Source organism: Salmo salar, chromosome 11 (genome assembly GCF_965601325.2).
Source record: "Salmo salar chromosome 11, fSalSal1, whole genome shotgun sequence".
In the NCBI taxonomy this organism is placed as follows: Eukaryota; Metazoa; Chordata; class Actinopteri; order Salmoniformes; family Salmonidae; genus Salmo; species Salmo salar.
The window spans coordinates 75,000,898-75,014,867 of NC_138301.1; the positions used below are offsets into that span (position 1 = coordinate 75,000,898).

Genomic DNA, 13,970 nt, shown 5'->3' on the forward strand with positions numbered 1-13,970 from the left:
GTGTGACAAGGTCATCAATTAAAGGAACAGGTGATGCTACTAATGTGATACACGCCACAGTCCCATGGGTAAGCAAGGAGATATGGATGCTAACATTAACACAAAGACCAAGTGGCAGAGTGTGGAGAGAGGTTTCTGCATCTAAAGAAAGGGTACAATGTCTGTGACATATTCCCTACAACATTTCTCATTTCATACAAGCATGGGCACTTACACACATGCACCCAAAAAAAAACTCCTCTCCACCCCGCCCCCACACACACACTCCAAGGCCTTCTCCCGCTGTATACTCACAGTAACACCCTTGTTTCCAGTAGTACCCAGGGAAACAGTCGTCACACTTGGGCCCCGTAGTGCCATCTTTACACTGGCAGAAGCCTGTCCCATTACACCGGTCATGGACAGATCCCATCTGGTTACAGTTACACTCTGGTGAGAGAGGAAGGAGGGGGAGACGAGAACGAGAGAAAGAGAGAGAGGTTTGAAGACATGTTAGAAAATATATTTATTTCATTTGGTGTGTGCTTGCATGAGTGCATAAGACGCACACACATACTCTCTTCCTGCGTGCTCTCTCTCCTTTTCTCTCAGCTCTGTATTGATTCGGTGCCAGTCTCAGTGTGCCAGTAGCCTGGCAGGTGAGCTAATGGGGCCTCATTTGTGCTGACTCCAAGGCCTGAACCCCCCCCCCCCCATTTCCCCTCCTACACCCCTCTAGCCTCCCACCACTCACTTGCAGATGGACTACATCAACACCACAGTCAACTCCAGAGGAATAATAGTCTTATCTCAGTGAGTCAGTGTTTTTTTACTGTCTTTATCTATTTTGTTGTTCTTTTTTCCACGCAGTATTGGTTGGAGATGGAACTGCTGATCTTTGTAAACTGTATTGTTGATCAATGATGCCTTGGTGAATCAACATTACACACTTTGTTTGTGTAACCCACAATGCCTCATGACTAATCTGCAGTAAATACACACACACACACACACACACACACACACACACACACACACACACACACACACACACACACACACACACACACACACACACACACACACACACACACACACACACACACACACACACACACACACACACACACACACACACACACACACACACACACACACCCCACACACTGACTGACCGATGCAGACACCCTCGTCATCCAGTTCAGCTGAGTTATTTCTGAAGTAGCCCAGTCTGCAGTGCTGGCAGTTCTGTCCTCTTGTATTGTGCTTGCAGCTGACACACGTTACGATGTTCAGGTAGTCTATGTAGCTGCAGCGGTTAGAGTGGCCGTAGCACTCACAGTCTGAGAGGAGAGAGAAGAGTTAAAGAATGGTTTGAGAATGGTTATGGGATGGTTAGAGTACAGTAGTGACATTGGAGGGGAGAGAGAAGAGTTGGTGTTATTAACAGTGGGACATAGGACAGTGTTTCCCAACTCCACTCCTTGAGTACCCCCAATAGTTTTAATAAACAGTTAGAGTTGGTTTAGGATATTAACAATTTAGGAACGCTTCAAATATCTTAACGTCAGGCAATCTGAGTCAATGAATCAATAATGAGTGCTTTCATCGTTGTAGAAAGAGAGAGAGATCCTTCCTGCGATTATCTTGGCTGAGGTTTGTACCTAATTAAGGTTTTATTAAGCTTCAGAAGTCAGCTGCAGTGTGTGTGCGCTGCAAGGCATTGCTGTCCTCTAAGGAGGCGTTTACCAGGCATGTTTATGCAAATACACATTTAAATGCACACTAAAAAGTTGGCGTTTAGCTGTTTAATCAGCCATCACATTATTAATTTATTATTGTTTGGTTGATGACACTGAAATATTTATGGGCTGTTTTGAGAGGGGAGAACTACGAACTGAGAAGTCAAATAAAACGCACACACACACTTGCACAGACTCACATAAAATGCTTCTCTCAGTGATAAAAGATGGGTTAGGTGAGAAACGTTACTCAGTAATTCAATATAAATGCCCAATTACTCCACAGACGGGAGAGAGGGAGAATGGGGCATTGTTCCACAAATGAAGGAAAAGTCAACATGGGACTTCATGGAAGGCTGTAAAAATAATATTGTAACAAGGGAGAGGCTCTTATTTTGAAGGTTCCGTATACCTATATTAATTGGTATTCTAAATTGGGATGAACAATATTTCTGTCACATATTAGGAGAAGTGTTGGACAGGGAGCAAATGGACCTGTTTGAATGGTGATAAATAGTGATTAGCAATGACTAGATAGTGACCGTGAATACAAGATAGTGACAGAGAATAAGACATGTAGATGCTTACCTTGTGAGCCAAACAACACCAACATGATGAGGAGGGATGATGGAGTCAGACAGAAGAAACGATGAAAAGGAAGACAACAAAGACACGCAGAGAAAAGGAATCTTTTCACGGTTTTTGCCACTGATCTGGTCATGCAGACAGTGAAAATGTCCATATATAACGTTCTTATTCAATGCAACTCAACTAACTCTCTACTAACTCTCTACTCCACTAACTATACTCTACTCTCTACTCTACGATCTACTCCTCTAAATATCTACTCTACTAACTCTTCACTGATGTCCACTCACTAAACAAGATTCCATGCTGGATGATGCTTCAGTCTCCTGTACGCATCCCTAGTCACTCCACTGCTAGCTACTATTGTTCTGTGTCTTACCTTTGAAATCATCGTATATGATCCCATACAACTGTCTGGCCTGGGGCTCTCCTCCTGAGATCAAGAGCTTGAGAATCCCTTCAGGAGGTGAAGGAATCATTGTTTTAGAAGGGTTTCCTGGATCCAACATGAATCTGCAACCCAGCACAACATGCAAACAGCCCATGCTAGAGCACAACAATGTAGCCTATGGGCTACCTATTGCAGCTGCATATTATTGAGAAGTTGTTCCATAGAGATATAATTATAGAGAGGCTGGTGTTATAGAGCCCCAATGTCCTGGGAATGGAACAGTTTGTCGCCAATCTTGCTTGGGTACAGTTCAAAACCAGCTAGTTTTGTATCTATGGGTTGGTCATCATCTAGTTATAGTAAGGATATGGCTTGGGAGTAGGGTGACCACATTTAAAATACCCAAATGCGGGACAACAGAATTATGTTGTGGGACAGTGTAGCCTACATAAATACAAAATGTTGGCAGCATTCTTATCGTTTTACCGGTGAAACGTCAAAACTACATCTGCATGACAATAATTCAATCTCAATCAGTTTCATGGGAACATGCATTTAGCTCTTCTTCAATTACTTTTTCGTGAGCAAATTAGAGAAGATGGTGTTAACAAACTATATAACCTTCCTGTATTTAGTTTCAATCCAAGAAAATTCTGCCTAGTGCTACCTTGTCCCAGACCTTCTGCTTTCAAACCCTCTCTCTCTCTCTCTCTCTCTATCTTTCTCTCTCTCTCTCTCTCTCTCTCTCTCTACCGCACCTGCTGTCTCAACCACTGAACGCTCGGCATGAAAGGCAACTGACATTTACTCCTGAGGTGCTGACCTGTTGCACCCTCTACAACCACTGTGATTATTATTTGACCCTGCTGGTCATCTATGAACGTTTAACGTTTGAACATTCTGAAGAACAATCTGGCCTTAATGGCCATGTACTCTTATAATCTCCACCCGGCACAGCCAGAAGAGGGCACCCCTCAGAGCCTAGTTCCCCTCTAGGTTTCTTCCTAGGTTCCTGCCTTTCTATGGAGTTTTTCCTAGCCACCGTGCTTCTACATCTGCATTGCTTGCTGTTTGGGGTTTTAGGCTGGGTTTCTGTATAAGCTCTTTGTGACATCTGCTGATGTAAAAAGTGCTTTATAAATACATTTCATTTAGTGGCGGCCGCTGTTGAGTTTTGAAAGCATGAGAATATTTTTGTGACTATTCAGAAATGACCAAGGTGGTGTTTTTGGTGCAACAGTAACATTATAATATGATATTATATTTGGTTATGTTATGTATAATACTATTGAATCATTATGTGATCGTCGAAGACATTGATTCAGCTTTGATCTAACTTTACTAAACAATCACAGGATCCGGCAGCACTACATCTCTACTGCACCAAATTAGCTAATTAGCCTACTCTTTTGCAGAAGGGAGAGACCATGTGTGGCTGTTTTAATGAAAATCTGGGAATATTTGGCCAAGGAAACATTTCTGGTTGGTCTCAGGGAATGTAAAACAGTTAGGAAGGGAGACTTTTCAAATGGGATTGAGTGAAGAAGCAGCAAATATGTTGAATGAGCAATGAGCATGGAGAGCCTCATAAGTTTGACGAAATCACCTTATATCTTTCAGTCTAATAAGGCTATTTACTTACTTTTGTGGCTCGCTGTCAGAAGCATGAATAAAGTAGTTAGGCAACTGTCCTATCCAAGTTTAACTGGAATTTAGCCTGATGTCTAGTCTTGCCTATGTCAGATCTCAGCAACGATTGGAGAAGTGTTTAACATCACCAGTACCACATCCTTATGATAAAAAAAAAATATTTAGTGCAACATGACTGCAAGAGACAGGTTGGAATGTCTGACTGAAATACGGGACAAATCTAGCTGTTTTCTAAATTAGCAGTGTTTGAGTTTGTTGACAAAATGCGTGATTGTTTGGTTGTGGAACTAAGGGCCAAAATGTGGGACTGTACCGGACAATCCGGGACATGTGGTCACCCTACTTGGGAGAGATGGAATCTACCGGATCCTAGCTTATAGGGTGTGTACATTACACACTAGCATAAGTTCTACCTTTCTTTTTTGCATACTCTCTCTCCTCTTCACTCTCTTCCTCCTCCCACTTCTTCTTCTCCTCTTCTCTCCCAGGGGGCTCTAAGGTCTCCTGACCCAAGCTTCCCCACTCAGGTGTTTCGAGAACTTCCTCTGGATCACCACAGAGGAAGAATGAGAGATCTGAGATCTATTTCTCTACAGGTTGATTAGTGCTGTCTGACTGCTCCCAGTTTCAAGCTCCAACTTCGACAGGCTTCGACTGATCAACAGCTTTACACTCACTAATACTACACACTAGCTCTATACATGTACAGCTCATCCACAGAAGATACCTTCAGTCTTTTTTCCTGTGTCCTCCTCCCTCCCCTCCTCTTTCTCTGCCTCTTTCTCAGAGGGTTTCCCGGTCTCCTGTGTGCCACCCGTTCCGTCCACTTCAGGCATTGGAGGGGTTGTGAGCACCAAAGGATCACATCATTCATTGATTTGTTATTTTGTTTGTTCATTAGTTTGTTCCTCCCTCCGTCTGTTCATTCATTCATTCATTCATTCATTCATTCATTCATTCATTCATAATACTAGTGTACCTAATTGATCCAGTCTATTTCAAAGGAGCACAATGAGTTATAAAACTACTAACTAATGCAGTCTTTCAAATCCTACACCATGACAGATACCTTCTGCCTCAATCTCCTTCTCCTTCTTCACCACTTCCTCCTTCTTTCCTTCTCCCTCAGAGGGGCTCTCACTCTCTCCAGGGCCCTCTGCCTCAGGTTGGGGGGGAACTGTGAGATTCAGAAAGGGTCCGAAAAACCAAGTCAGAATTTGTTCACTTCGCCTCATCCCCTATGAACTACAAACTACAGGTCACTGGGAAAAACGTAACATTTTACACAGCTAGCAAGCTATAACCTTTATTTTTCTCCTTCTCTGTTGTTGTCTCTTTCTTTTCCTCTTTCTTTTCCTTTTTCTCCTCCATCCGCTCATCTTTGCCAGAGGGCTTTTCTCTTTTCCCAGAGTCCACTGCTTCAGGCTTTTGGGTGACTGCGAAGCGAGCACCAGTAAGACATGAGCACTCACAGAAAACTTAGAAAGTAATGTCTGTAACTCTGGTACCGCAAAACTTCAATTAAGAGCCCAGGCGTTTATTTGCTTAAATCACTGAACACAACAGGGAGATTTCTAAGGGTTTGTACTCCCGAAGTTGTTTACTGTTTTTTTGCTTGCCTGTTAGCTAGCAGTTCTCTGCTGTTAGCAGCTAATGGCTAGCAGTTTCTTGCTGGTGAGTCATTACAAAATTATTTATTGTAACAAATAAAACATGAAACAAATCATGTTTATTTGAAACAGGCATTTATTTGCTGAAATGTGTGCTGTTGCCCAGGTATTAAAAGGGACAGGCAGCTATTTGAGACTCAGCTTTTAATTGGAGTTTTTCGTATGCTCCCATTATGATTTAATCAGACGCACAAAACAGACAATGTATCGATTTGAGCTGGATCTTCGTCAGGTCATACCACTGTAAAAACACCTACATAAATAACCTCAGAGGCATTCAATCTGATCAATTTAATTAATTAATATAAATATTACACAGTATACATACAGTGCATTCGGAAAGTATTCACACCCCTTCATGTTTTCCACATTTTGTTACGTTACAGCCTTAATTAAATTACATATTTGACTCATCAATCTACACACAATACCCCGTAATGACAAAGTGAAAACAGGTTGTCAGAAATGCTTGCAAATGAAATAAAAAATAAAAAACAGAAATACATTATTTACATAAGTATTCAGACCCTTTGTTATGAGAATCGAAATTGAGCTCAGGTGCATCCTGTTTCCATTGATCATCCTTGAGATGTTTCTACAATTGATTGGAGTCCACCTGTGGTAAATTATATTGATTGGACATGGGAAAGGCACCCACCTGTCAATATAAGGTCCCACAGTTGACAGTGCATGTCAGAGCAAAAACCAAGCCACGAGGTCAAAGGAATTGTCCGTAGAGCTTCAAGACAGGATAGTGTCGAGGAACAATCCTTTGCAGCATTGAAGGTCCCCAAGAACACAGTGGCCTCCATCATTCTTAAATGGAAGAAGTTTGGAACCACCAAGACTCTTCCTAGAGCTGGCCACCTGGTCAAACTGAGAGATCGGGGAGAAGGGCCTTGATCAGGGAGGAGACCAAGAACCCGATGGTCACTCTGACAGAGCTCCAGAGCTCCTCTGTCGAGATGGGAGAAACTTCCAGAAGGACAACCATCTCTGCAGCACTCCACCAATCAGGCCTTTATGGCAGAGTGGCCAGACAGAAGCCACTCCTCAGTAAAAGTCAGACAGCCAGCTTGGAGTTTGGCAAAAGGCACCTAAAGGACTCTCAGACCTGAAAATAGCTGTGCAGCGATGCTCCCCATCCAACCTGAGAGAGCATGAGAGGATCTGCAGAGAAGAATGGGAGAAACTCCCCAAATACAGATGTGCCAAGCTTGCAGCGTCATACCCAAAAAGACTCGAGGCTGTAGTCACTGCTGAAGGTGCTTCAACAAAGTACTGAGTAAAGGTTCTGAATACTTATGTAAATGTGATATTTAAATATTTGCTAAAATGTATAAAAACCTGTTTTTGCTCCGTCATTATGGGGTATTGTGTGTAGATTGATGAGGGGGGAAAAACGATTTAATCAATTTTAGAATAAGGCTGTAACGTCTGAATACTTTCCGAATGCACTGTATATGGAAAAACATTCATGCATTTTGATTTGTTTATCCTTATGGGTGTGCAATAGATTAAAAACAGGTGAGACAAATGTGTCAATCATTTTGTATATTATATATGGAAAATGGGAAAATGCAGCCAGCCCCTGGGGAGCAGAACATATCTAGTTTCTAGGGAGTTTTTCCTAACCACCGTGCTTCTACACCTGCATTGCTTGCTGTTTGGGGTTTTAGGCTGGGTTTCTGTACAGCACTTTGAGATATCAGCTGATGTAAGAAGGGCTATATAAATACATTTGATTTGATTTTAGTTCCACGTTTAGACCTCTTGGAGAGGTGGATATTTCTCAACATTATTGTTGAGTAAATGTATCCAAAATGACTCTCGTCTCAGGAGGAAATTGTTAATATTGCCCCCTCTACGTGACATTTTCACATGTTCAATTCCCAGGTATTGAAGAGAGGACAAGTTGTGCTTTGACTGGGAAAAGTGCAAAGCAAGGGACTTTTGACATCATTATCCCTTATGCAACTCCTGTGTTCTGTGATTTGTAAGCGCTCTGAGCGCCTTTCCCACATACGCCAATCCAAATGGACACTTGATCAAATAAAGGACGTTTGTGGTGTTGCAGGATATTTTGCCTTTAATTTGTCTCTCTTTGCAAGTCTCTGGGTGAATAAAAACCTGCCATTTGTGAGTCAAGTTGTCCTGAGTGCAATACCCACATAAGCCTACATAATTCCCATTGGGAATATCACTAAGAAAGTGTCTTGCTGGGGTCTTCACACAGGGCAGATGTGCGTAGAGAGCGCGCTGGACCGTACGCCATTACATATGGTTCCTCCTACTCCTCCCTTAACATCTATTTCAACTCCAGCCTTCCCAGCCAGGGTGAGAGCAATATTTTAGGCTGTGGCAGGGGAAAAACAGGCCCAACATCATACCTTCACCATGGAAGAAGATGCGGTGGGGAAGCGCAAACACTCACTATGGAGAACGCAGGTAGGCCTACATGACACAGAGCCAGAAAAGTTGAATGTGATAAATCTATCCAGCAAGTTCCTTATCTGAACCTTGTATCTGTTCTCAGCAAAGGCGTATCATTTGTACTAACAACACATTGTAATGACTTTAACGCTTACAGTATGTTGATTTTCAAACGTTTTTCAGAACTCTAAGACTGATGAAATTCTTTGTCTATTGGAAATGCCCATAATGTTGAAACAAATGAGATGGAAAATGAGAATGCACCAGAAATAAACTTACCCTCAATGCAACGAATATGTAGCAAGTCTGCTATTTTCAGGGGTAAATCCACCTTTATGTCTCAGAGAAATAATGCATCACTGGAAACATATTGAAGACCAAGTAAGAAATGTGAATACAAGGTGTTGAGTAACTAGCCCAAAGAGAGAAGCTTTGAGCGATTTGAACAAATATTTAACTGTCATTGTGAAGCCTTCCGATAAAGGTAGAGCAATATTGGTACAGAACCTGGTGGACTATGAGACAGAGATGAATCGACAATTGTCTGACAATGTTTTGTATCAGAAACTCCCTTTGGACCTTACATCCCAGTTAAATACCTCTATTCATGACAAGCTCAAGCAACTGTATATCTTGGCAGAGAGGAAATCCGTAAGAATGAGTACAACGCCCTATTATTGCCGGAATTGGGAGCCTGACAAAAAAAGATCCACTTTTGTTGACTCATTTCTCAAGCCATGTGTCTCCTCCTTACCCTCCTTCACTGGGGACTTTAGTGACGTGATTAATGTACTCAAGAAGATTCCCCAGATCAATGAAAACACACTACTGGCCTGTTTTGACTTTGAAAATCTATACATGTCTATACCCCACCAAAGGTAGACTAGAGGCCCTGAGCTTCTCTAAGGAACAATGCCCTACAGACTCTCAGCCTAGCTCCTCACGTATCAGAGACCTAGCAGAGCTGGTACTCACAAATAACTGTTTTATGTTTAGAAGTTACTTTTTCCTACAAACAAAAGGAACCACTATGGGGAGTATGATGGCACCCAATTATGTCAATCATTATATATAGAACATGATCACATTCTCAACCCCGAGCAAAATAACTTTCTATCCAAAATCAAACTATATCAACATTATATACAGTTGAAGTTGGAAGTTTACATACACCTTAGCCAAATACATTTAAACTCAGTTTTTCACAATTCCTGACATTTAATCCTAGTAAAAATTCCCTGTCTTAGGTCAGTTAGGATCACCACTTTATTTTAAGAATGTGAAATGTCAGAATAATAGTAGAGAGAATGATTTATTTCAGCTTTTATTTGTTTCATCACATTCCCAGTTGGTCAGAAGTTTACATACGCTCAATTAGTATCTGGTAGCATTGCCTTTAAATTGTTTAACTTGGGTCAAACGTTTCGGGTAGCCTTCCACAAGCTTCCCACAATAAGTTGGGTAAATTTTGGCCCATTCCTCCTGACAGAGCTGGTGTAACTGAGTCAGGTTTGTAGGCCTCCTTGCTCACACACACTTTTCAGTTCTGCCTACAAATATTCTATAGGATTGAGGTCAGGGCTTTGTGATGGCCACTCCAATACCTTGACTTTGTTGTCCTTAAGCCATTTTGACACAACTTTGGAAGTATGCTTGAAGTCATTGCCCATTTGGAAGACCCATTTGTGACCAAGCTTTAACTACCTGACTGATGATGTCTTGAGATGTTGCTTCAATATATCCACATAATTGTCCTGCCTCATGATGCCATCTATTTTGTGAAGTACATCAGTCCCTCCTGCAGTAAAGCAATCCCACAACATGATGCTGCCACCCCCGTGCTTCACGGTTGGGATGATGTTCTTCAGCTTGCAAGCCTCCCCCTTTTTCCTCCAAACATAACGATGGTCATTATGGCCAAACAGTTTCATCAGACCAGATGACATTTCTCCAAAAAGTACGATCTTTTGTCCACATGTGCAGTTGCAAACCGTAGTCTGGCTTTTTTATGGTGGTTTTGGAGCAGTCGCTTCTTCCTTGCTGAGCGGCCTTTCAGGTTATGTCGATATAGGACTCGTTTTACTGTAGATATAGATACTTTTGTACCTGTTTCCTCCAGCATCTTCACAAGGTCCTTTGCTGTTGTTCTGGGATTGATTTGCACTTTTCATACCAAAGTACATTCATCTCTAGGAGACAGAACGCATCTCCTTCCTGAGCGGTATGACGGCTGCGTGGTCCCATGGTGTTTATACTTTTTACATTTACATTTACGTCATTTAGCAGACGCTCTTATCCAGAGCGACTGTACTATTGTTTGTACAGATGAACATGGTACCTTCAGGCATTTGGAAATTGCTCCCAAGGATGAACCAGACTTGTGGAGGTCTACAATTATTTTCTGGAGGTTTTGGCTGATTTCTTTAGATTTTCCCATGACGTCAAACAAAGAGACACTGCGTTTGAAATACATCCACAGGTACACCTCCAATTGACTGAAAGGATGTCAATTAGCTTCTAAAGCTTCATCATTAACGGGAATTTTCGAAGCTGTTTAAAGGCACAGTCAACTTAGTGAATGTGAACTTCTGACCCACTGGAATTGTGATACATTGAATTATAAGTGAAATAATCTGTCTGTAAACAATTGTTGGAAAAATGACTTGTGTCATGCACAAAGTAGATGTCCTAACCGACTTGCCAAAACTATAGTTTGTTAACAAGAAATTTGTGGAGTGGTTGAAAAACGAGTTTTAATGACTCCAACCTAAATGTATGTAAACTTCCGACTTCAACTGTAGATGATACACTACATGATCAAAAGTATGTGGACACCTGCTCGTCGAGCATCTTACTTCAAAATTATGGGCATTAATATGGAGTTGGCTTCCCCGTTCCTGCTATAACAGCCTCCACTCTTCAGGGAAGGCTTTCCACTAGATGTTGTAACATTGATGCTGGGACTTCCTTCCATTCAGTCACAAGAGCAATAGCAAGGTCCGGCGCTCATTTTGGGCGATTAGGCCTGGCTCGCAGTCTCCATTCCAATTCATTTTAAAGGTGTTTGATTGGGTTGAGGTCAGGGCTCTGTGCAGGCCAGTCAAGTTCTTCCACACCGATCTCAACAAACAATTTCTGTATGGACCTTGCTTAGTGTATTGGGGGCATTGTCATGCTGAAACAGAAAAAGGCCTTCGCAAAACTGTTGTCACAAAGTTGGAAGCACAGAATCATCTAGAATGTCATTGTATGCTGTAGCATTAAGATTCCCTTTCACTTGAACTAAGGGGCCTAGCCAGAACCATGATAAACAGCCCCAGACCATTTTTCATCCTATCCTATCATCTACCTATATATATAGTGTTTTTTGCAGGTAGCATAGGTAGCATTCTCCTGGCATCCGCCAAATCCAGATTTGTCAGTTGGACTGCCAGGATGGAGAAGTGTGATTCATCACTCCAGAGAACGCGTTTCCACTGCTCCAGAGTCCAATGGCGGCAAACTTTACACCAGCCAGCCGACGCTTGGCATTGCGCATGTTGATCTTAGGCTTGTGTGCGGCTGCTCGCCCATGGAAACCCATTTCATGAAGCTCCCGACAAACAGTTCTTGTGCTGATGTTACTTCCGGAGGCAGTTTGGAACTCAGTATTGAGTGTTGCAACCGAGGACAGACGATTTTTACATGCTACGCACTTCAGCACTCGCGATCCTGTTCAGTGAGCTTGTGTGGTCTACCACTTCGTGACTGAGCCATTGTTGCTCCTAGACAATTCCACTTCAAACATATAAACACTTACAGTTGACCAGGGCCGCTCTAACAGGGCAGAAATTTTACTTACTAGAAAGGTGGCATCCTATGACAGTGCCACGTTGAATGTCACTGAGCTCTTCAGTAAGGTCATTCTATTGCCAATGTTTGTCTATGGAGATTGCATGGCTGTGTGCTCGATTTTATACACCTGTCAGCAACCGCCGTTTCTGAAATAGCCGAATCCCTTTGTTGATGTTGTGTATATTGGTATTATTTGCTGGGACTCCCATTGAACTTGAGATGTTCCATGAGTTCTTAGACAAGATGGCGCCGACAAACATCGTCACCCTGTTCCTAGCTCCTAGTCTTATTCCTTACATTATTCATTCAGAACGTTTCTTGCATTATTCCCTACAGCTGAAAATAACTTTTGGATATTTGATCGGCGGTCACTCACCAACATTTCGACCAAAAATGTGACTTACCTGAATTTGATCCTTTGTTCATACCCCACAAGGCAATTCCATTGAGACCAGGGGCTGCTCCAAGACGACATCGACATAGAACAGGAATTTGGAGTGGGCTTTTATTCCGACTCAGGAGGCTTCCGCTTCCGAGTATATTACTCGCTAATGTTCTGTCCCTGAACAATAAAGTAGACGTGTTCAGGGCGAGGATCTCATTCCAGAAAGACCTCAGGGACTGTAACATGCTCTATTTCAAGGAATCATGTCTCTCTCTGGATATACTGTCCCCGTCCATTACAGTCAGCAGGGTTCTCCGTACATCGCGCGGACAGGACGAAAGAACTCCCTGGGAAAAAGAAAGGCGGAGGTGTATGTTTCATGATTAACTCATGGTGTGATTGTGGTAACGAACAGAAACTCAAATCTTTTTGTTCTCCCGATCTGGAAAAGCTCACCATCAAATGCTGTCCGCATTACCTCCTGAGATAATTATCTTCGGTAATCGTCACGGCTGTGTATATTCCCCCTCAAGATGACACCATGATGGCTCTCAAGGAACTACAATGACTTTGTGCAAACTGGAAACCGCAAATCTGAGGAAAACGCTACCGAAGGTTTGTCAACATATCTCCTGCGCTACTCTCTCATCAAGAACTATTGACCATTACTACTCCCCCTTCCAGGACGGCCACAAGGCCCTCCCCCGCCCTCCCTTCAGCAAACCAGATCATGCCTCCATTCTGCTCTTCCCCTCCTATAGGCAGAAACTTAAGCAGGAAGTACCTGTGGTAAGGACTGTTCAACATTGGTCTGACCAATCGGAATCTATGCGTCAAGATTGTTTTGATCATGCGGACTGGGATATCTTCCGGGTTGCCTCTGAGATTAGCATTGACGTACACACTGACTTGGTGACTGAGTTCATCAGGAAGTGCATAGAGGATGTTGCACAAAGTGGAGTGTCAATTCAACAGCTCAGACACGAGACGTATGTATCAGAGACTCCAGACAATCACAGATAATGAAGCGAAAACCAGCCATGTCGCAGACACCGACACCTTGCTCCCAGACAAGCTAAACACCTTCTTCGCCCACTTCGAGGAAAACACTGTGCCGCTGACACGGGCTAACATCGCTCACGAGGACTGTGAGCTCTTGTTCTCTGTGGCCGACACGAGTAAGACATTTAAGTCTGTTAACCCTTGCAAGGCTGACGGGCCAGCCGGCATCCCAAGCCGTGTTCTCGGAGCATGTGGAGTGTTTACGGACATATTCAATCTCTCCCTATTCCAGTATG

At 42.7% G+C, this 13,970-nt stretch overlaps 1 protein-coding gene across 2 annotated transcripts in view; it reads right to left on the minus strand.

Moving 5' to 3' along the window:
* LOC106562870 (netrin-G2) overlaps positions 1 to 13,970 on the minus strand; it is a 166,397-nt gene that overhangs the window by 16,556 nt on the left and 135,871 nt on the right. For both annotated transcript variants that reach the window (XM_082958047.1, XM_082958048.1), the window contains 7 exons: positions 5,655 to 5,786; positions 5,420 to 5,527; positions 5,078 to 5,176; positions 4,764 to 4,895; positions 2,689 to 2,766; positions 1,155 to 1,322; positions 295 to 429 (listed from right to left, as the gene is read on the minus strand). In XM_082958047.1, the coding sequence (XP_082814173.1) occupies positions 295 to 429; positions 1,155 to 1,322; positions 2,689 to 2,766; positions 4,764 to 4,895; positions 5,078 to 5,176; positions 5,420 to 5,527; positions 5,655 to 5,786 (852 nt within the window). The remainder of the gene's footprint in view (positions 1 to 294; positions 430 to 1,154; positions 1,323 to 2,688; positions 2,767 to 4,763; positions 4,896 to 5,077; positions 5,177 to 5,419; positions 5,528 to 5,654; positions 5,787 to 13,970) is intronic.